This window comes from Saimiri boliviensis, chromosome 1 (assembly GCF_048565385.1).
Source record: "Saimiri boliviensis isolate mSaiBol1 chromosome 1, mSaiBol1.pri, whole genome shotgun sequence".
In the NCBI taxonomy this organism is placed as follows: Eukaryota; Metazoa; Chordata; class Mammalia; order Primates; family Cebidae; genus Saimiri; species Saimiri boliviensis.
In genome coordinates this window covers 126,342,776-126,367,679 of record NC_133449.1, presented here as the reverse complement: position 1 = coordinate 126,367,679, position 24,904 = coordinate 126,342,776, and the positions used below count along the sequence as shown (strand labels likewise).

Here is a 24,904-nt window from a genome sequence, read left to right as displayed (position 1 = left end):
GGATGCTGGGCCAGCCATCTCACTCCTTCCCCTCTGCCTTAGCGTTGGCCTAGGCTGAGGCTGCCAGGGAGACCACATTAGACACATTTGAGACCGTCTGTCCCTTCAAGAGAGCAGACTCAGATGTAAATTCCTTCAGTCCCCAAGGAGCTAAAAATAAGAAGCCTGTACCCCTAGAGCAACCCAGGAAAGGCCATGTGAAAACCCAGCAGCTGGGGGCGGAGGCCCGGGGCACAGGCCCAGCAGTGTCGAAGTAGTGGAAACAGGATGTGAGCAGAGAGGGGGCTGTGAGAAGCAAGGTGACTCCCAGCAGAGGCGGCCACCTGGTACAGTACGTTCTGAGCCACGGAAAAAGACCCTGGGCTGCGTAGGAGCCTTACATCCTGCTTCAGGACAGGCCTCCCCGGCTTGGCCTGGCTGTTGGCCAGGGCAGAATCTGACCCCTGTGCTGGGGTGGTGGAGAGCAAAGGACAGGATGTTGCCTTTCAGAAGCCCCTGGCTCCCCCAGGGAGGCCTGGTACCTATCCAAGGCCACCAATGGAGGAACAGGGCAACTAGCTCACAGGCTGTCCACCAGCCGATGTTGCTGGCCAGGTCTGGGCCAGGTGCGGGGAAAGCAAACCCTCCAAGGCCCACTCCACGACTTCAGGGAGTCACCAGTATTGGGTGGGTGCCTTGATGAGGCCTGTGAAGGGCAGAATGAGCCCAAGCTCTGGGAAATTCTGGGAGAGGCCCTTGTTTCAGTCTGGGGATCTGGGAAGGCTTCCTGGAGGAAGTGAGGCCTGAGGCGTCTCAAGGATGGGCAGAGGAGGGGTGGGTGAAGGCGTTCTGGGCAGGTCAGCCAGCACAGCGTGCAGAGGGAACTTCCAGCCTGAGTGGTGTGGTCAATGTCACTGGGACCTTTGTGCCCACCTAACATGAGCCCACCCCCCTTGGCCTGCTCGGGGCCTTTCCTGAGATCCCTCCTCTCTGACGTCTGCAGTCTCCCCTCTGACCTGTCAGAGGCCAACAGATTCAGCCTCAGGGTCCTCCTTCACAGTCCAGACCACAGTCCAGTCCCACTTAGTGGAAGGCTTGTCCCTCCCTTCCCCAGCAGCCCCAACTGAGGGTTGCCCTGAGGCTCACTGAGTCACCAGCTCCTTCTGGTGGTTCAACACTTTTTTTTTTTAAGATGGAGTTTCATTCTGTTGCCCAGACTAGAGTGCAATGGTGTGACCTCTGCCTCCTGGGTTCAAGCAATTCTCCTGCCTCAGGCACCGGAGCAGCTAGGATTACAGGTACGGGCCACCGTGGCTAATTTTGTGTTTTTAGTAGAGACAGAGTTTCTCCATGTTGGTCAGGCTGGTCTTGAACTCTGACCTCAGGTGAGCCACCTGCCTTGGCCTCCCAAAGTGCTGGGATTACAGGCATGAGCCATCATGCCTGGCCGGTTAAACACTTTTTCCTTGGTTTGTAACCAGACTTTTTCTCCTAGAGCTCTTTATATACATTTATGTTCATGTAGAATGTAGGCTGGGTGCGGTAGCTCACGCCTATAATACCAACACTTTGAGAGGCCGTGACAGATTGCTTGAGCCCAGGAGACCAGCCTGGGAACCTCTACCAAAAATACAAAAAATTAGCCAGGTATAGTGAAGTGCGCCTGTAGTCCCAGTTACCCAGGAGGTTGAGGAGGGAGGATGGCTTGTTCCATGGAGGTTGAGGCTGCAGTGAGCTGTGATCACAGCACTGCACTCCAGCCAGGGTGACAGAGCTGTCTAAAAACAAAACAAAACAAAACAAAACAAAACAAAACAAAACAAACCAAACCAACAAAAAAAACCAAGAACGTAGTTTTTCTTTTGTTTTTATTGGTATGGTATCATACTGCACAACCTTATTTTGCGACTCAGTTTTCTTCACTTTGTCTTGGAGCTTGTTCTAGATCAGCATCTGTAGGTTTACCTCATTATTTGTTTTTACAGATACTTGATAGAAGTGTAAAAATTTTGTATTCCATTTTTCCTCCCGATACAGATAATGCTGCCTTGGAAGTCTCTGGACAAGTTTCTTTACCCAGAAGGGAGGTTGCATGGTTAAAGAGCATGCGCTTAAACATCTGGATAGGTTCTGTCAAATTGCTTTCTTTAAAAAAATATTATCCGAATTACAGTCCCACCAGAAGGGCACAAGTTCACTCACTCACCACCCTCCCCAGAACTTGAATATTTGTCCACCTTCGCTTTGTTTTAGTGGGTAGAGCATGGCTTTTGTGGATTACTGGACATTTGCATTTCTTGGCCTGTGAAGTCTGTGTTGTTATTCTTTGCCCCTTTTCCTGTTGAGCTGTTTGACTTTTTCTTATTTGTTTTTGGAGGACTCACATCTTCACTCACTTTCTTCACACTCTCTGTCCTCCTTTCCTGTTGGGTTTTCTCCATAACCACCATCTGATGTATGATGTGTTTGTTTCTTTATTGCTTGTCTTCCCCACCACATTAGAATGTAAGAACCAAGCGGGCAGGGATTTTGTCATTTGTCCATGTGAAAGTTTCCAGCACCTGAAACAATGCCTGGTGCCTGATAGGCCCCCTCCAATTAACTGCTGGATGAATGAATAATATTTTATTTGTCACTTGTTTTAAAATATTTTCTTTTTTCTTTTTTTTGAGATGGAGTTTCACTTTTGTTGCCCAGGCTAGAATGCAATGGTGAGATCTCGGCTCACTGCAACCTCCACTTCCTGGGTTCAAGCAGTTCTCCTGTCTCAGCCTCCTGAGTAGCTGGGATTACAGATGTGTGCCATCACATCTGGATAATTTTTTTTATTTATTTCTCTACTAAGAGACGAGGTTTCACTATGTTGGTCAAGCTGGTCTTGAACTCCTGAGCTCAGGTGATCCACCTGCCTTGGCCTCCCAAAGTGCTGGGATTACAGGTGTGAACCACCGTGCCCAGGCTGTTTTCAAATATTTTCTCCAGGTTTGTCACTCATCCTCTACTTTTGTTTGTGGTGAGTTAGAGCATACAGAAACTTTAAAAAATCTTTAAGTTTATTTTGTTTTGTTCTCTCCAACTTTTATTTTAGGTTCAGAGGGTAAGTGTGCAAGCTTGTGACATGGGTAAATTGCATGTCATAGGGGTTTGGCCAGGCTGTTCTTGAACCCCTGACCTCAAGTGATTCGCCTGCCTTGGCCTCTAAAAATGCTGGGCTTACAGGCATGAGCCACTGCACCCAGCCCTTTGCCCATTTTTTAAGTGGGGTTGTTTTTTGCTTGTTAATTTAAGTTCCCTATAGATTCATGTTACTGCACGTGAAATTACTATCTTTATCTTCAGCTCTATTGTGTCCTTTAGTCAGATTTTACTGCTGTCTTTATGTAGGTCTACACATTCCTTTTAGGCAATTTCTTGGTGTCTTATAGCTTCTGCTGCTATTGTGAATGATACATTTTTTTTTTTCTATGATAATTTCTCATTGGCTTTTCTGGTTTGCATGAAAGCAATGATTTTTGTATGATCTGGTATCTGGTTACCTTGCTGACTTTTGCTAATTAGTTCTAATATTAGTGAGGTGATTTGCTTAGATATTTTTTTGACAGGCAGTTATATTTTCTGCAAATAATGACGGTTTATTATTTTCTCCTCCCTCTCTTCTTGTTCTGTGAAAGGCCAGCACACCCAGAACATGGACAACAACCATCCTCAGGGGCTCGCCAGCCTTACTCCTCCTTCAGGGAGAATGCTCCCGGAGCTTCATTATTCAGCGGGATGTTCGCTGGAGTTCAGAAGCTTCTATTTTCCTATTTCTAGTTTCTATTTCTGTTCTTCTACGACCTCGCATGTTAAGTGCCATCAGTTTCTGACAAGCTTGCTTGTTATGATAGAGACTGTGGAATTGTAGCTGGGCACATGGCTGCCCAGGATAACGGAAGCTTTTCTTGCACATAGGTGAGGCCAGGTGACTGCGTTCTGCCCATTGGGCTATAGCAGAAGTAACAGTGCCACTTCCTGGAAATGCCCTTGAAGGAAGGAGGGAGCACGTCCTTCTTTGCCCTTTCCTCTTTTCTGCTGACTGGAATGTCAGTGTGAAAGCAGGAGCTGCGGCAGCCAACTTGCTCTAAAAGGTGATCTTGGAAATGAGGGCAACAGGATAGGAGCACTGGATGCCTGGGAGCGCTGGGGAGGATACCTGCATACCAGCCTGAGCTCCTAGTCCCCACTTAAATCTGGGCCCTTGTCCTGTCAGCCAAATCGAACTGCTACTGACATATCTGGGTGCCACTGAAAGGTTTCCAGCAGAGCCACTTAGAGACTGAGAAAGTTCATTCTGGATTCTACAGGAGGTGGGGGAGGCTGGAACCAGGATGGAGGTGGGGTCTGCCAAGCCCCTCCAGCAAAAGACCATGAGGAATACAGCTGCAGTTGAACACACTGGGAGTATTTGCAGAGAGGGTGAACGCACAGTACTGGGAACTATGGGCATCTGGGCGGGAGGTGTGAGAAAGCGCCTGTGCCACGGGCTGGGCTGTCCAGTGGCTTGCTTTGATGTGTTGTGGATAATTGGACTCCACCTCTGGACAGAAGAGTATCAAAATGTGGTCATTTTTGCACCGAACCACAAGGTCATTTCTCTTTTTTGGGCTAGGGGAACAAGGAGAGGGAAGATGTTGTCAGAGCCTGGGACAGTGAGGGCCATGCAGAGTGGCCGAGCTATGGGAGTGGGAGTCCCAGAGGGACCCAGCCCGGCCCACACCTTGGTGACAGGGCAGAGGGGGAACAGGGGCAGAAGCCCCCGTCCCTGCTTCACCTCCTTATGCTTTCTGGCTGCGCACTTGGGAAGCAGAGAGCAAGGGAGCCCACGTGACTGTCCACGCCTGGCAGCCTGTGGGCCCAGAGCAGGGAGAAGAAGAGGTTTGGGAAGGGGAAGGGGACAGAGAGTAGCCAGCACAGCCATTGCATTCCCAGAGCCCAGAGTGGTGCCTGGCACATAAGAGCTGCTCCACAAATACGCATTGCATGGCGGAATCTCATGGAGGTCTTGGTTCTGTGCAGCACCCCTCTAATGGGTGTGATCCTCCTGGGGAGATTCCAGGGTTGAGGAAGAGAAGTTATGGGAGGTGCAAGAAGGGTCTGGGGCCAAAAACAAAGTGAGCAGCCCCCTCTCGTGACCTGGCTCCTGGCTCGCTCGTGGCTCTTCTTGACCCTGATATTACTGGGCCGTACTAGTGCAGGCTCTCTGGACCTCACCCGCCAGGGTCTGAGGGCCTCCTGCCAAGCTAGGACAAGAAGGGGCTGTGCAGGGGGCCAGGCCCCCTGGATCCACCTTGGACACCTTGATCCCCTGTGCCCTGAGCTGCTCAGCAGCCCTTGCCCGAGCACGTGCTGGGTAGCCGGCCTGAGACAACCCTCTTGGGAGCAGATGGCTGCAGCACATCAGCATGGATTTCTTCCGTCCCAGCACCTGCTGCACGGAGCCTACGGAAAGTGCTGCTGATCAGGGAAAGAAAGGTTCTCTCAACATAAGCCGCTCAGAGAGAAGCACAAGGAAGGGGCCAGCTGGGCAGGGAGCACTGTCTGTGACGCTCCCCAGAATGGACAACCACAGGGCCTCTGCTCTCCCTGACTGCCTCCTCCTGCCCCACAGGATCCAAGTTGGGGAGTCAAGGGCCAGGAGGCTGAGAGGTACCTGAGGAGGAGGGTCTTGGGGAAAGGTTTATCCTCAGCTGTGAGAGGAGCTACCATGTGGGCAGAGGGGCCAGGAAGAGCTCTATGCCTGGGGAGGGGCTGGGGGACAGAAGGAAGGCTTCTTCTGGGGTCTCCCTATAGGTGGGGGCTGCCCCCTGTCTTGGGAGGCCCGCCCACTTGCCTGCACTCATGAGTCTGTTGTTCCTACATTATTTCAATTATTTACATATGGAAGGCCCTTAACAGCTTCCAAAACATCTTCCCGATGGTGGCTCATTCGGTTCCCACAACAGCAGGGTGAGGTGGCGCTGCCTGGGCCCCTTCCCCATTGAGGCGGTTGAGGCAGGGTGACATGATTCACCACTCCTGCCACCCACACAGAGGGGCCACCCCTCCTCGCACGCCAGGAGGGGAAGTCACCCGTGTGCACCCTGCTGCTGGCGGGTGAGCAGTTTCTATTTTCCTTGGCTGACTGGGACTGTGGAGCCTCCTCCCCCCTGGTGCCTGTCACTGCCCCAACTCGGGACCCAGCAGGGGACTTCCTCCACCCTCTATAGGGTGGGGTGCGGGTGAGCCCTGCCTAGCCTCAGCTCAGGGCCTCCGGGCTGCCCAACACTGCCTGCCCCTGTGGTCCCTGACCCATGTGGCCACCTGCTCACCCACTGTCTACTCCATGCCAGGGCCAAGATGCCTGTAAGCCCCTTCTTTCTCTGCTACTGACCTATGCTCAGGCCCCAAGGGTTCCTTGGGGAGGTGGGACGTGGCTGAGGAGAAGCCCAGTGGCTCCTCTGTGAACTGTTCCTTCCCTGGGAACCATGGCTGTGCATTGGTCCTGTCCACAGCCCCACTTGCTTAGTGTGGCTCTGAAAGGGGCCACCGCTGTGTTCGGGCATGGGGGTGTTCCTGGGGGGATTGTGGCTGACCTGGGGGCAGGTAGGCTCTGCTGAGGGTGGGGGAAGGCAGCACGGCTCTGGGCTGCCTGTACAGGACACGTCTTCTCCCCCTCCAGCCTCTTGCTTAGGATTCACCCAGTGTGACTCACTTTCCCTCTCTGGGCCTCCGTTTCTGTATTTGTAAAGAAGGGCTGATGACAATCCCTGGGGCGAGGACGGAGGGAGACATCGAAGAGGGTGGAGCGTGCGTGGAGGCAGCTGTGTGACAGCAGCTCCCATGGGACAGCAAGTCCCTGAGGGCTTCACAGTGCTGTGGGGCACCCAAGAGGGAGACACCACGCTCCATCAGGGTGATGGGGATGCTTCCTAGAGGAGGCAGCATTGGGGCTGGCCCCAGAGAGGCAGGCATGAGGACATTCTGAGTCCACGAGAGGGGCACTGCTGATAGAGTGGCTGCTGTGAGCAAGGTGGTGTGGGGGCAGGGCGCAGTGTAGTGAGAAGATCTAAGCTGGGCTTTGCCGAAGAACATGAACCAAAAAAAGGGAAGAAAGGATGGGGCCTTGACTCCCTGCTGAAAGGTGTGGCTGTATTGCAGAGGCCACGGCAGGGCCTGGGACTCGGTTAGATTTCCCTCGGGGAAGAAGGGCTTGGGCTGTGATGGGAGAGAGTGGACGGATGGGGCTGGGAGAGGCGGAGGCAGGTGCCCAGAACCTGGGCGGGGGTGGCTGTTATCATAGTCGGGTTAGGAGACAACACGGCCTGGCTGATTCTAAAACCAGCTGGTTGGTTTAGGAAACCTCTGCCACCACCTCACATTGGCCCCAAACCAGTGTGTCACACTGCTTGGAGTAACCCCAACATGGAGTAACCCCAACATGGGCTCCGGTGTGGGCACATGACATGCCGGGTCTCTGATCCTGTCACACCGTGGAGTTAACCACCTCTCTGCTTTTCTGGTTTAAAAAGCAGTGCTTATTTGTTTTTCTCATACTTCATGTCATCATTCCAAACACATTTTGGAGAATCAGGAAAAGGGGAAAGTGTGTTTGAAGTGGGCTCATCTCTCAGCCAAGGTGGAGGGGGCTCCCCAGCCCCTGGAAGATGGCGAACCCATCTGGGGTTCTAGCTCATCTAATCTGTAGCCCATCTAATATGTAGCCACATGTGAGGTCCCATGGCAGACACACATTCCTGTTCTGTTTCCATTGGGTGGGGGTGGGGGACTGCTGGGCTCCAACTAAGATCAGATGCTGCCAGGGGTATGGGTGGCAGGTGCGGGCATGGGCATGTCAGGCCTCCCCTTCCTTGGCAGACCTTACTGCCATTGGAGAGGTAGGACCAATGTGCAGAGCCCAGGGGAATAGAGCCCTGTGCATTAACGAGGAAAGGATGGGCTGGGGGAATAGCAAGTGATTCCTGTCTCTCGAAGTGATGTGAAACTGATGAGAGGCGTGATTTAACATGGCTAGCTCATGGTAGCTTCACAATAATTGGAAGTTATTGGAAAACATTGCCAAGTAGTTGTTATTTTTAGCCAGAAGGAGACAATATCCAGGTGCCTGGTGCTGCTGGAATGGAGCTGAGGAAACCCTCTGGGTCTCAAGCCCCGGGAAGCTGCAGCCAGGCCCCTGGCTACTCTGGTCTCCAGGATCTGGGGAGTACAGACAGCTTCTGGGGGCTCACTGGCTGGGGCCATTAGCAACTGGACATTCTCGGCTGGGGTCTGAGGCTGGGCAGAGGGGCCTGGTGGTCGGAGAAGAGTAGAGGGAGGTGAAATTCTGGTGTATGTGGAAGCCACCAACAATCCTGTTGTACCTGGTGAGCAACTTGTGTTGAGGTGATATGGCCATTCCCCTGCCTCAAGGAGGGGCTTCAGTCCCCAGAGGGAGAAGTCTTCCACTCTGGGCACCTTCCCTGGGGAGCATGGGAAGCTCCCCTGCATTCTGACCTTGGGCCTTTATCACCTGGGTTTCTCTGGTCCAGCAGGCCTGGCCAGGGCAAGGCTGGGCCTGTGCAGGCCCGACTACAGACCTAGTGCTCAGGAGCAGCCGCAGAGCAAGCGCCTCCTCTGACCTCCAGGAGTGCGTCGCAGGCTGGAGAGCCAGCCTTGCCTGAGCCCAGAATGGAGAAGCAGGGAGGGTTGGGATGGGACACAGAAGGGTCCACAGGAGAGGCAGCTCCAGCCATCCAGGGGCAGAGAACAGCAAGAGCCGAGCTGTGGAAGTTGAGATTTCAGGGTGAATGGAGGTCATGGTGAGTCCTCTAAGTCAAGCTCATGAGTCGGGGATTGGGCTGTCACCACCATGGTCTCTGGGCAGGGAGAGGCAGGCTCTAAACTAGTTCGTCTTGGACTGCCTCAGTCCTTCAAGTCCACGCAAAGGGCAGGAGTCCTGGGAGAGCCTTGCTGGGCATCCCCTGAGCCTGGGCAGGGTGGGCCAGGACCAGCGTCCCTGCCTCAGCCACTGCTCAGCTCCCCCTTCTTGGCCTCCTGTGGCTGAAGGGGATATTTACTGAGGGTAGGGAGGTGGCCTGAAGACGGGGGAGCAGTGAAGGGTTGGGGAGGAGGAGAGGTGGGTGAGGAGGAGAACAAGTGACAGTGGGTAGAGGGACTGGAGAGAGAAGGGGGGAGGGCAGGTGGCCCGCCAGCTGCAGGCCTTCCCTGCTGCCACACAGGGCACCTCCCTGGGCACCGCCCTCCTGCCCTTCTCCAGGATCCTCCCACAGGGTCTGGGTAAGGGCAGCACACCCTCCAGGCCATCCTGTGTCCCTCGTGCCTCTCCCTCGCCCTCAGCACCCAGGCCAGCAGAAAGGAGCCTCCTGGCACAGGGCTTCTAGGCTACTGACTGCTGTCTTTGAGGCTGCACCTTGGAGCCCTCACTCCACCCTTCTCCTGGGTGATCTCGCAGCCCCAGCTGGGCAGCCCAGTGTTGGCAAACCACCAGGTGTGTCTGACCCCTGCAAGCTCCAGGAAGCCAGACTAGGTCACTACTGCCCCTTCCAGGCCCAGCCTAAGAGGCCATTGGTGGCCACTGGGAGTGGCTCCTCCAGGGCCTTTCCTCTCTCAGACTAAACCTGAGTCCTGCCTCTGCCCCTGGGGAAACTGAGGCAGGCACTCCTTGCCCAGGCCCTGCTGTGGGTGAGTCAAGCTGGGGATAGGGCCACACACCTCTGGCCAGCACCTACACCCCTGAAGGAAGCAGGGGACATTAGGTGTGACCTCTTCTGGGCTGCAACACTCAAATGTAAGATTCATTCATAGTCACAAACGTGTGTTGTGTATGTTCTGGGGTGTGTATATATGTGGCAGGTGTGTGGTCATCCTGTGTCTGTGTGAAAGGAGAGGGCTGAGGCCAGGGCCCCAGAAATGGCCCTGCTTGAACGCCCCCACAGTCCAGGAACCTGCTTCCTTCCGGCTGGTGCTGGCCAGGTAGGGAAGGGGCCGTTTACCTGCGCTATCTGAGAAGTGGATGCGAGTCTTATATCAGGCAGGGCTGTGTCCATGTGAAATGTGGGCAGGGTGCTGGTGGGTGGCGGTTGGTCTCAGGGCTGGTGGTCAGGAGTGCGGTTTCATGGGCTGCGGAGGGGAAGCTGAGGCATGTGAGCCAGGGTTGGGCCCACCCATGGATCTGGGTCCTGGCTCCTGGGGCCACTGGGGCCATGGCAGGACTAATCACGGAGGGTTCTGTGGGCTGTCCTGGGCCTAGGGAGGCCACATCACCATGGGTGTGTCCAGGCGTCCAAGGATAATGGAGAGGATGTTTAGGCTTGACTGCAGCACTGTGCACATGAGGACAGGTGTGGGAGTGTGGCTACGTAATTGCAGGGTGTGTGTGTGTATGAGTCTGTGTGCACATAACACATGTATGCGTGTGTGTGCACACATGACCCTCTCTGGGTGTCTGGGCGACTCCATGAGCAGCGATGGCCTCAGCTTTTCCAGGCACTTTCATTCTGGAGGAAGCATCATCGGACTTGGGCCCTGATCCTCCCTGATCCTCTGGAGTCTCTTCGTGTCCGGCGTCACCCCAGCCATCTGTGCTCTAAACCTGAGCCTCAGCCCTCCATGCCCCTTGCCCCCCTCCACCTCCTGCAGCTCCCCAGTTCTCTCTGTGGGGCTGTGGAGGGGGGCAACCTCCCTTCTATGTCGAGTCAATGCTCCTCTTCCAGATGACAGAACTAGGCAGCAGCTGGTATTCCTCAGCTGCTCCCTGTCCCCATCTCAGGGAGGAGGAACCCTGGCAGGGCCTAGGGTGACAGGGGAGAGGAGGGAACCTCATCTTTCCTTAGGAACCTGTGTTTGCTGCCTGCTCAGCCCAGACCTGGGAGCTGCCTCCGCTCCTCCCTTTCTCACTGTCCACCTCATCTGCTCACAATTCCTGCCAGCCCTGCCCCTGCAGATCCTGGAGCGTCCTTCATTTTCATTGCCACTCAGGGTCCAGTCAGTACCGTCTCCTGAATCACTGCATCAGCTCCTGACCTCTCCCCACGGCCACTCCTATTCCCACAGCCCACCCTCCACTCACAGGCTCCCTCCCCCAGCCCACCCCCAGTCAGGACCTTCCAGCAGTTCCCATTGTTTTTTTAAGGAACTCAGACCCTGACCAGTGCTCCGGGCCCAACCACAGCTCCTGCTGCAAGGCCTCTGTCCCTGCTGTTCTGCCTCTTGGCTGCTCTTCCTGGCCCCAGCCCTGGCAGGCTCCTTGCCATCCCTGGAGTTGCAGCGGGAAGCTGTCTCCTCCCAGAGCCCTCCCTGGTGCCCCTTCCCTTGCTCCATCTCACCACCCCCTGCGGCGTCATTCATAGCACCTCCCAGTGTCTGCCGTGGTCTCATTCATTTACTACTCTACTGGTCTCTGACCCTGCATTGGAAGATGAACCCCAGAAGCCAGGAACCTTGTGTGACTTGTTCTCAGCTGCATCCCCAGCTTGGCACTCAGCAAACACTGGTGAGTGAATGAGTGCTGGGACCCGCAGGAAGCCTGAAGCTTGCAGCTATATGTCACAGAGCTTGCCCTTGAACCCAGGACATCCAGTGGGTTGCAATAGTGGACTTTTTTTTTTTTTTTTTTGAGACAGAGTCTCGGAGTCTTACTCTGCTGCCCAGGCTGGAGTGCAGTAGTGCAATCTCAGCTCACTGCAACCTCCTCTTCCCAGGATCAAGTGATTCTTGTGCTTTGGCCTCCTGAGTAGCTGAGACTACAGGTACATGGCACCACTTTGGACTAACTTGCATTTTTAGTGGAGATGGGGTTTTGCCATATTGGCCAAGCTGGTCTGGAATTCCTGGCTTCAAGTGACCCACCCGACTTGGCCTTCCAAAATACTAGGATTACAGGCATGAGCTACCAGCTGCACAGTGGGCTCTTTTACTGACATGCCTAGGACATCTGCTCTTGGGAACCATCTGCTGCTCTGGGCACCTGAGGACACCTCTTTTTCTCTGGAGCTTAAGGCATGGTGGGGGATGAGGGCCTAGGCTGATGATGACTTCCAACCCACACTGCGGATTTCAGCTTCCTGTGGAATCAGCTTCCTGTTAAGGGCTACCTGGGGGCACCGGAGCAAGTCCTAATGCCTGCAGAGATGCATCAAGCCCCACTCAGGGCTGGGCACTGTGCTTCCCAGTGGACTCAGAGGGGCAGTGCCCTGGGAACTATGCATCCTTAAGACGTTTGCAGCAGAGCTGGGGAGGTGGCACTAATGTCCTGAAGGTCTTCCAAGATGGCAGCCGAGAGAAAGGAGGGCTGTGGGCAAGGGTGGGAGGCAGATGGAAAGGGCCTAGAGGACAGGGACCTGGATTCTGGGGACAGCCATGAGGGGATACAAAACTGAATTTCAGCCTTGGCTCTGAGAGCTTGGGCAAGTTCCTTAATCCCTCTGAGCCACGGCTCCCCTATTTGTATTTGGGGCTCTTCAAGGTTTAAACGAGAATGATTTCTATTAAGGTCTTGGGACAAGTCAGGGCACATGGCAAGCACACGATCAGTGTCAGCTATGGTTGTTTCAAGAAGCAAGAGACTCAGGCTGGGAGGTGAATGCTGGGGAAAGGGGTGAATGAAGGATACCCTGTAGTCGGACCCATGTGGACCCTGCCCAGGGGCAGGGCAGCCCAGTGGTTAAGCCCAGGTTTCAATCCCAGTTCTTCATTTGCATATGGACTGTGTGGCCTTGGTTCTGCCCCCAACACCTTTGGGCCTCGGTTTCCCTATCTGCAGAGCAGGGTAATGAGGCAGCCCTCCAGGGTGTGAGGCTAGATGCAGTGATGCTCCCAAGGCACCCAGCATAGTGCTGGTGATTGCATTTTTTTTTCTTCTTTTTTTGAGACGGAGTTTCATTCTTGTTACCCAGGCTGGAGTGCAATGGCACGATCTCGGCTCACGGCAACCTCTGCCTCTTGGGTTCAAGCAATTCTCCTGCCTTAGCCTCCCGAGTAGCTGGGACTACAGGCATGTTCCACCATGCCCACCTAATTTTTGTATTTTTAGTAGAGACGGGGTTTCACCATGTTGACCGATCGTAAGGAAGACTATTGGGAACATCTTAAAAAGTGCAGTGCATGGCCAGCCACAGTGGCTCATGCCTGTAATCCCTGCACTTTGGGAGGCTAAGGCGGGTGGATCACTTGAGGTCAGCAGTTCAAGACCAGCCTGAGCAACATGATGAAACCCCGTCTCTACTAAAAATACAAAAAAATTAGCCAGGTGTGGTGGCAGGTGCCTGTAATCCCAGCTACTCAGGAGGCTGAGGCAGGAGAATCACTTGAACAGGGGAGGTGGAGGTTGCAGTCAGTCAAGGCCAAGAGCCCACTTGCCTGTGGGCTTATCCACCAGACAAGACTATTGGGAGGTCTCAATCTCTTGACCTCACAACCCACCCACCTCGGCCTCCCAAAGTGCTGGGATTATAGGTGTGAGCCACCGCGCCCGGCCGATTGCATTTTTAATGAGGAAATAGACCAAGACCACACTGTGGAGAAGCAGCCCAGTTGTTTCCGACCAAGGCAATGTGGCTTCAGAATCCCCACAGCTAACTGATGCCCAGAGCTGCACCTGCCGCTGCTGCTGCTGTGCTGCTATTGCTGGTCTTTAGAGGTGGCAGAGAGCCTGGCTTAGTCTTTGATGATAATAAAGGTGTCAGCACTGGTGAGGTGGGAAGGAGGCCCCTTTGTCACCACCCCCCACCCCACAGTGCACCCAGCTCCGGTCACAGGGGAGCCCCAGGAGGCCTCTTGTCACAGAGCCACTTGCCCAGTGCCCACAGTGCGATCACATTTTTGAGACTCCCTCATTGCTTGCTCAACTCTTACCACCGGCCACAGCTCTTCCTTAGCAACCTCCTCTTCCCTCCTTACCTGGGCCTAAGGCACAGCGCCTCTGGCTAGCAGGGTGGGAATCAGTTCCACTACTGGGACCCCAGTGGGTTAGGGGCCACAGGTATGCTGGTGGTGGGTGCCCAGGAAAAAGCCCAGAGAGGGGGTCCCCTCCACCCCCAGGCCCAGGCCCATCTGGTAGCACAGCCAAATGCAGTTGCTTTGGTGGATAAGCCCACAGGCAAGTGGGCTCTGGCCTTGGCAATGGAACTGGTTCTCCCACAATTCCTTCCTCAGGCTGTGGCCTCCTCTCTTTATTGGAAATCACGGCAGAAGGGGGAACCAGATTCCACAGCACTGCACCTCCTGAAGTTGGAAGGGTCCATAGGATCCTTTCCTGGACAAAAAGGCCTGACTCTGGCATCTCCAGCCGGCACTGCACTTTGTTTTTTCGAGATGCAGTTTTGCTCTGTTGCCCAGGCTGGAGTGCAGTGGCACGATCTTGGCTCACTGCAACCTCCACCTCCTGGTTCAAGTGATTCTCCTGCCTCAGCCTCCTGAGTAGCTGGGATTACAGGCACCTGCCACCACACCTGGCTAATTTTTTGTATTTTTAGTAGAGACTGGGTTTCATCATGTTACCCAGGCTGATCTTGAACTCCTGACCTCAACTGATCCACCCGCCTTAGCCTCCCAAAGTGCAGGGATTACAGGTGTGAGCCACTGTGCCTGGCCATGCACTGTACTTTTTAAGATGTTCCTAATAGTCTTCCTTCAGTCAACTCAGTTTTTACAAACCTAAAATTTACTTTAAAAGGAAAAGATATCATTACTCTAGGTGGATAATTAGTATCATTTACCATGGACACAACATAAATCACAAAAATAAATATTATTGAAGCAATTACGTCAGCTCCTTGAGGGCAATGGTTTGGGATTTACTGCTGTATCCCCAGCACGTAGAACAGTACCTGGCACATAAGAAGTTCTTGAAATGTATTTCTGAATGAAGAGTTGAGTAGGCAATAAATGCAAAGGGATGGGTAACCTACATAGGGGTACTTGGGGAGGGCGCTCAGCCTGTTTGTTGAAATGAGGAAAGGCAGGTGTTAGGGGTTAAAGCCATGCCAGCCCCACATGGAGACTTTCTTGATGTACTCAGAAGGACTGATTGACTTGAGAAAGGCAGAATGTCCTCCAAGCATGGTTGGGGACTCCTCAATGACAGTCTGGATGCAGCCTCGAGGTGTCTGAGCACCCGAGCATCCTCTTGGGGGGTGCATGCCAGGGGACCTGAAACTCAGGGTGGCACCTGGGTGAGAGGTAGGGCCAAGATTGGGGCGTGTCATGGGCCCCCTAAGGAGGCCCCACTGTGCCCAGGAGAGCTTCCCCGGCAGCACCGCTCACACACATGCATGAGACATGGCACATGAGAGTGTGGGAACAGACACCAGGCCTTTCGGCTACAGGCTTCACTTCACCTTGGCCAGGAGGAGGCTTTGCTGAGTGCTGGGTGTCCAGGTGAACCCCCTGCCCCCACCCTGCACTGTACTGTGTGCGCCTTCCTCACAGAGGGGCTGTCCCTGGAGCCCGGTGCGTGGGGTCTGGGTCTGTACCTGGCAGGAGCCTGTGGGAGTGGCCGCCACATCGGCGTGTTCGTCAGAGGCCTGGCACAGGAAACACGACGTCATCTCTGACTCACCCCTTGGCGGGGCTTGGGGTGGCCCGTGACTCTCACCTTCATCCATACTCTGGCCCAAGCACTGTAGCCAAGCCACTCATCCTCGGGCCCCTGTGGGGCATCTGCTGGGGAGGAGGGGCTGGAAGGAGGAAGAAAGGCTCTACAGCATCAGTGTGGAGCTGAGAGAGGCGGCTGTGGGAGGGAGACCCGCTGTGCAGGGGGCTGGGCGGATGTGCTGCTGGGGCCGGGAAAGACCTGGAATCCCGAAGGCAGGAGCCAGTGATGCTTAAACAGCCGTCAAAATAGATGGTCATAAAAAGAATAACACGCAGAATCATCATTTGTTCCCAGAGAGTCTCACAGGTTTTCAATTAAAAAAAAAAATGCTGAGGCCCAAACTTACTTGATAGTGCCTGCTCTGTAACAGCCAGGCCGAGAAAAACACAAACAAAAACAGAGAGAGCTCTGAACAGGCACCCCCAACCTGGGTCAGCCCCTTCCCATCTAGTGGCAAGGACCGGGTCCTGCTTCCAGAGCCTTCAGGCTGCTGAGCATCTGTCTAGCAGAGCCCCTGCTCATTGCATCCTCCGCCCCTACACCCAATGCCCTGCCTCCTCTCTGCTGCCATTTCCAAGGCTGGGCTCTGGTGATCGGGGATTGAGGAGACTCTCAGGGGTGACAGAGTCATGCACTCTGTCAGGGTTATCAGGCGTCCCGAACCGTGATAACCAGTGGCAGCATCTAAGGCTTGGGGGGCTTTTGTCAAAGCAAAATTTGGAGAGAGGCATGGGTTTGTGTCTCTCCCCTTTCTTACTCAGCCCTGGGCTTTCACCCAGTAATCGGGGGTGGGGCTTTCCCCAGTTTGGGAGTAGGGAAAGAAGGCGAAGGGAATCCCTGCCTTCATAGCTAAGCTGGGCCTCTGTGAGCCCATGTTCCAGAGCTGAAAGAGGACAGCCCCAAGGCAAATGGCCTCAAGGGGGTGACATGTGTGGAGCCACTTTAGGTCCTGAGTCGGGTGGTGGCATATGCCTGTAGTCCCAGCTACTCTGGAGGCTGAGGCAGGAGGATCACTTGAGCTCAGGGGTTTGAGGCCAGTGTGGGCAACATAACAAGATCCTGTCACTTAAAAAGAAGAAAAAAAGAAACCACTGGTTGTGGCCAAGAGTGCCAGGCCCCAGGGACAGTGCCATCAGTGCAAACCTTCAGCAATGCTCTCCCTCAGTGCAGAACTCCCCAGCAAGGTATACCAGTTTCTCCAGAAGGAAGGGAAGAGGCCCAGCCTAGCATGGGATTTGGGGACTGGAGCCCCTTACAAGGCTGAGCTGAGTTCTCCTGAATCAGGGATCACACCTGGCTAGGGTTCTCCCATGGAGCTGGAAGGCTGTGGCTCCCAGCCCAGCAGCAAGACTAGATCTGACTGCCCTTCTGCACACTCTGTAATTTGCCCCTGGAATCAGCATTAAGTCATTTGGAGGCCGATGCCAAAGATAAGAGCTCATATCAGCCTCTGGGATCTGTGGCCCAGACTCCCTGGCTCTGTTGTGGGCTTTGCTGCCTCAGCCTCCAGACTGGCCTGCGAGGGAGGGCAGGGCCTCAGCTGAGTTGCCCAGACAGTGGCATAGCCTTGGAGCCTTGAAGCCAGTGTGGACGGGTGCTGCTCCATGATATGCTCCCCCTTACAGATGGGGACAGTGAGAGGGTGACGTGGCCCCAGGGATCTTTGAAGTCCTCCGGGCTTTTCTCCTCTGCATCTGCTCTGACCCCAGCACACACAAGCTCCAGCTCCTTCTCACACAAAGTGGAACTGCACAGGTACCATGCTCCCGTGAACACAACCAGGCATACAGCACACTGCTGTGAGGAGCTCAGAGCCAACAAGTCCAGAAGGGCTGCGGGCTCTACACAGGTCCTGGCTGTCACTCTCCAAGATGATGTGGACATAGAGGTCTGCGGGGGAGCTGGAAGGGTCTGAAAGACCCTGAGGAGGGCCTCAGGAGACTGGGGGCTGGGAGGGTGGGTTCTGAAATCCCACGCAGCTGGGGGCAGGGCGGGGGCAGCTCCATCTCAGTGACACTGTCCCCACCCACCTGAACTTCTTGCTTGAGTCTTGGGAGTTCACTGCCAACAATTCTTGTGGCTCAGACCCCCCCACGAACACCTGGGCCTCACAACATCCGGCAGCAGGGCTGGGGGAGGTCAGGATGGAGAGGATACCCAGGCCCCAGTCCTAGGGCTGCAGTGCTAGTCCTGGACTTTGCTGCCCAGGAGGGCTGGACAGGGAGGGCTAGGAAGGCGGAGGCCAGTTCTATTCTGTTTTTCCCTCTTCCCCTTGCCAAGGTCTTGAAAACCCCGCTAGTCTGGGGAGGGCTCAGAGCCGTCAGTGGACTTCCCTCCAGGGCAGGCTTGTGGCAGGGGAAGTGCTTCTCTCCGGGGCCTGGGGGCTTTCCCTGGGCCCAGGAGGAAGAAACTTGGCCCCACTCATAACTGGAAACCCGTCACAGACCCCCTGCTTTCCCCCTGAAAGGCCCCAGGACCCGCCTCATTTCCCTTTCGCCCAAGCCCAGGGGCCTGGGCCTCCGGGGACTGTGTTCTGGCCTAGCTTGGCTATCGACCTACTGCAAGACTCTGTGTGCTGGTCTCATGTGGGCAATGGGGCGGGGAGGTGGAGGAGAGTCCCTCCGGCCCAAGGTCTCCAAATAGATGAGAAAAAGGACAGTGTAAAAATCACCCGTGGCAGCAGGCATTTGTCAATATGGTGACAGATTCCTAGGAGGGAAATTCTGGGAGGTAAAGGGAAAAGGCAGAGGGAGAACGGGATGGGGTGGTGGGGTGTGCCAGGAGACATCTCTGTCCCTGAGGGAGGACTTGCTTCTGAGAAGCTGGGTTCCGGACAACTGAGTGGCTTGGGACAGGTCAAAGGGTGGGCGCAAAGACACCCTGTGGAGGGGGTGCTGGTCCCTCCAAATACAGGCAACAGCTTCCCCTCCCTCAGTCGCTGGTCCTTGCCTCCTCCCTGTGTGTTGGTCCCGCGCCCCGCCTTCCCTCGGAGTCCCCGGGTCCGCCCTGCCTGTGCCCCACGTGAGGGGCGGGGGCGGGCGCCAGCGCCTTCCTGCTCTGCCCTTGTATGGTGCCCCGGAGGCCGGCCCACGGGTACTTAACCCAGGCTGTTGCAGAGGGTGCCTGGAGCTGACCAACCGCTCGGGCAGCGCCACCGCCACGAGAGCTCGGGACGCGGGGAATAGCGGCAGGAAGAGGAAGAGGCACCAGTGGTCATGGGGCTGGAGGCGGCGCGCGAGCTAGAGTGCGCGGCGCTGGGCGCGCTGCTTCGAGAGCCGCGGGAGGCGGAGCGCACGCTGCTGCTGGACTGCCGCCCCTTCCTGGCCTTCTGCCGGCGCCACGTGCGCACCGCGCGACCGGTGCCCTGGAATGCGCTGCTGCGGCGCCGCGCCCGCGGCCCTCCTGCCGCTGCCCTCTCCTGCCTGCTGCCCGACCGCGCGCTGCGGGCGCGCCTGGACCGCGGGGAGCTAGCGTGGGCTGTGGTGCTGGACGAGGGCAGCCCCTCGGTGGCGGAGCTCCGGCCCGACAGCCCGGCCCACATGCTGCTAACCGCGCTGCTGCACGAGACCCGCGCGGGGTCCACAGCCGTGTGCTTCCTGCGAGGTGAGCGCGCCCACCGCCCTCGGCCGCCCGCATCGGACCCCGGCCGGGCCTTCCTCGCTGACTGTGCCCTTCCCCTCCCTGCAGGAGGCTTCGACGGCTTCCAGGCCTGCTGTCCGGATCTGTGTTCAGAGGCCCCCGCTCCTGCGCAGCCGCCAGTAGGGGACGAAACCAGTCGCTCAAACCCCAGGGCTCCCTTCTATGACCAAGTGAGTGGAGATAAGAGGTTCTTGTCACTGCCCTCCGCCCCTCCCTCCCTCCCCGCTGCAGGCTGGACGCCTTTAGGGAAAAAGCCTGCCATTCAGGGATGTGAGCAGTTTGCCCATATACACACCTTTATACGTGTGTGTGCGGGAGTGGGAGAGGGGCGGATACTGCTGCTCGAGCGTGCCTGTGTGGGTCTATGTATGTCTGCATGTGTATGCTGAGGGCATGAGGGGCCTGTGTGTCCCCGTGGGTCCTCCGCACATTCCTGAGTCCTGTCTCGGGTCAGGAGGACTGGCTGAGGGTTCCTCTTGTCTTGGCCAGCCCATGGGCTCTCCACCCACTGCTGCTGGTCCAGCCTTCTGGGGCTGGGCTGAGAAGGCCTCACCACCCCTCTGCCTCCTCCAGGGTGGCCCTGTGGAGATCTTGCCTTACCTATTCCTGGGCAGCTGCAGCCACTCGTCAGACCTGCAGGGGTTGCAGGCCTGTGGCATCACAGCCGTCCTCAACGTGTCCGCCAGCTGCCCCAACCACTTTGAGGGCCTTTTCCGCTACAAGAGTATCCCTGTGGAGGACAACCACATGGTGGAGATCAGCGCCTGGTTCCAGGAGGCCATAGGTTTCATTGGTAAGGGGGCGCCTCTGCCCAGAGATCCCAAGGGGCTCCAGGGGAGAGGAGTGGGGGCACCTATCTCCTGGCACATTCCTGTCTGACATCACTCCCCTGTTTCCCTTGCAGACTGGGTGAAGAACAGTGGAGGCCGGGTGCTGGTGCACTGCCAGGCGGGCATCTCACGCTCCGCCACCATCTGCCTGGCATACCTCATGCAGAGTCGCCGTGTGCGGCTAGACGAGGCCTTTGACTTCGTTAAGCAGCGCCGGGGGGTCATCTCCCCCAACTTTAGTTTCATGGGGCAGCTGCTGCAGTTTGAGACCCAGGTGCTGTGTCACTGAGGTGGCACCCCTCTGCCTGCCTGCCTTGCTGCTCTGGCTCTCCCTGGTTCCTGGGGGAGCTGACTGCGGACTGGTGGGCTCCCCTCTGAGCCAGTACAGACCCCTCACCTCTGGGAAGGCTGCTGCCTCCTCAGAGGTTGAGGAGCCCCCACATGGGGGCTCTAGGAATGCTGGCATGCTGGCCTTTTCAACCTGGTGCTCTTCTGCTGGGGGAATGAGGCTGGTCCTCATTCGGGGGTTGGGAACTGAGGTTGTGTCTGCTCTCTCCCACCCCATCTTCTGGCAGAAAACAACCGCACTCTACGCTGTGGACTCTCCCTAGTCCACCACTATGTTGAAGCCCTTGGGAGCCTGAGAGCTCCAAGGAACAAGCTGTGACAACCAGGAGCCCTGTCTTGGGGGGTGGTCCGCCCGGGGCCTGGAGCCTAAGCCCTGTGTTCCTGGGGGAGCTGGGGACTTGGGAAGTGATGAGTGTGTCATGTTGCACGTGTCCTCTGTGAGCCTTCCGCACCTGTGCTGGTGCTGGAAAGTTATTTGTGCTCTGCTGACATTTAACACTCCCTCCCCCGCTTCCTCCTAGCTCTGTGGGCAGGGGTTGGAAACTTAGCACTTTATATTTATACAGAACATTGAGGATGTGTCAATAAAATATTGTTTTGTTTAAAAAAACAACAGTCCCCCAAGCGTCTGGTCTTATCTGATGCCTGGGAGCCTTCTTGGACCTCACCTTTCCTTGTGCCTGCGCGGTTTGGGAAGTGGATGGGCAGAAGGGCCAGTGACCGGAAGGGGCTTTTCTGACCCTCCCGCAGAGGCTGCCCTGCTGGCCCTGGTTCTTCTACCCTGGGCTGCTGTCCTTTCCCAGACAGGGTCCTCGCTCTGGAGATGAACAGGGTCGTCTCTGAGAGGCTGGCTCCTGTCTGTGACTCAAAGCAGGGCCCAGTGCTGCCTTGATCAGACCCTGCTTCCTTTTCAGAACATGGAAGGATGTGAATGTGTGCCTGAGGGTGTGGTCCTGTGAGGGTGGGTGGTTTTGGCCTGTGCACACGTGTGTTGTGCGTGGTGTTCCTGTGGGAGCATTTGTGCACTCCCACGCGAGGCACTTCCCAGGCCGTGTGGGCCTCTGCTTCCTCACAGCAGCGTCCCGAGGCCTTTCTATTCTTCTCCCACACCCTGGGCGGCGGGAGGCTCACAGTGGCCCCTGTTCCAGGCATGTGGCCCCGTGTCTGGTACAGGACCTGTCACCAGGGATGGGATTCATTGCTCTGCACACCCACTTAACTAGCGCATCTTGGTTGAACTTCCAGTTACGGGCCCAGCATAGGACTAAGGTGTCTGTGGAGAGCTGAGACCAGGGCTCCACCCATGCCAGAAGCCAAGGGGTGCATGCCGAGGCTGCCGGAAGCGGTTGCTGTGATCTGCCTGAGAGCAGGGGTGCTGACGCCTTTGGGGATGGTGGTGCTGGAGCCAGTCCTGCTTCAGGCTCACTGGGACACTTTCGGCCACTCGGAGTGTCATCCAGACAAGGGTTGCCTCTGAACAGTCTACCTCTGCGGCAGGGGTCCCCAGGCCGTGGGCAGATCTCTGTTAGGAATTGGGCTGCACAGTAGGAAGTGAGCAGCTGCATCAGTATTACAGCTGCTCCCCACGCGCCCCATCGCTTGCATTACTACTACCTGAGTTCCACCTCCTATCAGATCAGAGATGGTATTAGATTCTCACAGGAGCTCGAACCTGTTGTGAACTGCATTTGAGGGATCTAAGATGCATGCTCCTTATGAAACTAACTGATAATCTGTCACTGTCTCCCATCACTCCCAGAAGGGACCATCTAGTTGCAGGAAAACAAGCTCTGGGCTCCCACTGATTCTACAGTATGATGAGTTGTATAATTATTTCCCTATAGATTACAATGTAATCATAGAAATAAAGTGCACAATAAATGTAATGCACTTGAATTATCTAGAAACCAACCCCCTCACCCCTGGTCCATGGAAAAATTGTCTTCCACAAAACTGGTCCCTGGGCCAGGCACGGTGACTCTTGCCTGTAATCCCGGCATTTTAGGAGGCCTTGGGTGGGTGGATTATCTGAGGTCAGGAGTTTGAGACCAGCCTGGCCAACATGTCGAAACCCTGTCTCTGCTAAAAACACAAAAATTAGCCGAGTATGGTGGCAGGCGTCCTGTAATCCAGCTACTTGGGAGTCTGAGGCAGGAGAATTGCTTGAACCCAGGAGTGGAGGTTGCAGTGAGCCTAGATCACACCATTGCACTCCAACCTGGGCGCCACGAGTGAAACTCGGTCTCAAGCAAACAAAAGAAAACTGATTTATGGTGCCACAGAGGTTGGGAACTGCTGTCTTACGGCATTCTGTATGCCTGGAAGGGCATACACGTGGGGCAGTGGGCAGCATAGTTTGACAGTATGGCGGCTGGTTTTGCTTAGCCTTGCTGTATACAGTTTTCTTGTCTGTAAAATGGAGTTTCGTCATTAGCCCCACCTCTCAGGTTGTAGACTTACACAAGCCAATCTGTGTATTGCTTGCACATAGTAGGTGGTCAGAAAATGTTAGCTAACTATGGCCCTAGCAGTGAGGTTGATCTGATATGCAGGTGTGCAGGTTCGAGGTGTGCATCTGGACCAGGATGGACACTTAACGACTGCTGGGCCTGGGGTCCTCTTAGCCCTGTGCCTGGAGCCCAGCACAGGTGGGCGCTCACTCTGTGAGGCTGAATGAAGGATGATCTTTCTTTCTTCCCTCTGCTCTCTGAGGGTGGGGTGAACCACTCCGGTGTAAACCGGGCAGAGCCAGAGCTGCTATCCTGATTTCCTTAGGACTTGAGCGGGTGTCTGTTGGGACCAGCTTATATCCCCATGCCCAGCTTGGGGCTTTAAGTCATAGGGGACTTCACACCACACAGCCTCATCTCACCAGCTGGACTGGTGGCCTCTGCCCACCCCACCCTTGGCCCGACCCTGTCCTGCCCCACCCAATAGCTTGTCATCCAGCAAACTGGCCTCTTTCTCGTTCCCTCCTTTTTTTCCTTCTATTAAATTTTCTAACTCTTAATTGTGGTAAAAAATGCAACATAAAATGGATCATCTTTACCATGATCAAGTGTGTAGCAGTAGAAAGTGTATTCACATCATTGTGCGACAGATATCCAGAGCTTTTTCATCTTGTAAACCCGAATTGTTACACCTATTAAACGATAACTCCCCCTCCCCACTCCCCAGTCCCTGGTAAGCTGTGCTCCACTTTCCGACTCTGTGCATTGGAATATTCTAGACACCTCTTGGAGGTAGAATCATGCAGGGTTTGTCTTTTTGTGACTGGTTTGTTTCCCTCAGCAAAATGTCCTCAGACCAACTGCAGTTCCTAATAAAGACCCTGTTTCTCTCCCAAAGCAGGATGATTATTTCTTACCATTATTTTAATTTTTTTTTTTTTTTTTTTTTTTGAGATGGAGTCTCACTCTGTTGTCTAGGCTGGAGTGCAGTGGCATGATCTCGGCTCACTGCAACCTCTGCCTCCTGGGTTCATGGGATTTCTGACTAATTTTTGTATATTTAGTAGAGACAGGGTTTCACCATGTTGGACAGGCTGGTCTCAAACTTTAGACCTCAAGTGATCTGCCTGCCTCAGCATCCCAAAGTGCTGGGATTAGAGACATGAGCCACCACGCCTGGCCTACTTTAATTTTTTTACTGAACACTTACCTTAAGTGGTCAGCCTCATGCACTTCTTGTTTTTTTGAGGGGACCTATTCTTTATTTTACTTATTTTTTCTAGCTTTATTGAGCATAATTGACGAATAAAAGTATCATATGTTTAGGTGTGCAATGTGATGTTTTGACATACGAATACCTTGTGAAATGATGACCACAACAGGCTAATTAGCACATCCATCATGTGCATCCTGACATCTGTCAATACCCTGCCCTGGCAGCAGGGTATCTGCCTCCAACACAGTCTCCCTGTGATTCTGATTCCTATCTTTTGAGAAGCTCTGGATTGCTGAGAGGTCTTTATGGACAATAGCTGCTGTTCTTGGCTCTGTGGTTTCCCTTCACTGGGCATGGGTGGCTGTGAGGATGTCCCCAAATGCTGCCCAGTGCTGACATGCTCCACCTCTGGGATTTCAGTCCAGGTGGGCCTTGAGTGACCTGGCTCTGAGGCAGGGGTACGGAGGTGGGAGGATATAGGTAAGGAGTTTAAATTTCCAAATCTGTGAAATGGGGATAAATACTGACTGATCATGCCAGCTGCTGTGGGATTAGGGAGGTGGACTTCCTGCGAGGCTCTGGGCATCTGGAGGTTCCACCTTTTCCACATGGCAGGCTTTTTGGGGTACTGGTTGCACACTATTCAGTTTGTGAAATTTCCTGGAGCCCTGTGCTTGTGATAGTGCGCTTTTCTATCTGTGTACTAAAATGAAAGCTTGTGAAAGTGCAGTGACCTTTCCCTCCTTCCAGAGATACACCGGGAGTGCCTCGGGGTCTCAGGTAGCTTTCCCCACGTCTAAGCACAGGCAGGGGC

At 55.1% G+C, this 24,904-nt stretch overlaps 1 protein-coding gene across 1 annotated transcript; it reads left to right on the top strand.

The window, feature by feature from the left end:
* Positions 1–18,700: 18,700 nt before the first annotated feature.
* Positions 18,701–22,953, top strand: DUSP2 (dual specificity phosphatase 2). Its single transcript, XM_003941260.3, has 4 exons — positions 18,701–19,210; positions 19,295–19,416; positions 19,820–20,039; positions 20,151–22,953. The coding sequence occupies exons 1-4, from the start codon at positions 18,823–18,825 to the stop codon at positions 20,363–20,365; spliced, it is 945 nt and encodes a 314-aa protein (XP_003941309.1). The 5' UTR covers positions 18,701–18,822; the 3' UTR covers positions 20,366–22,953.
* The last annotated feature ends 1,951 nt before the right edge of the window (positions 22,954–24,904 follow it).

What these genes read in the sequence shown, in the direction of transcription:
- DUSP2 (XM_003941260.3), top strand. Translation starts at nt 18,823, where the DNA reads ATGGGGCTGGAGGCGGCGCGCGAGCTAGAGTGCGCGGCGCTGGGCGCG. An exon ending in AGCCGTGTGCTTCCTGCGAG is followed by an intron (nt 19,211 to 19,294) that starts GTGAGCGCGCCC and finishes CCCTCCCTGCAG; the next exon opens with GAGGCTTCGACGGCTTCCAG. An exon ending in GGAGGCCATAGGTTTCATTG is followed by an intron (nt 20,040 to 20,150) that starts GTAAGGGGGCGC and finishes TTTCCCTTGCAG; the next exon opens with ACTGGGTGAAGAACAGTGGA.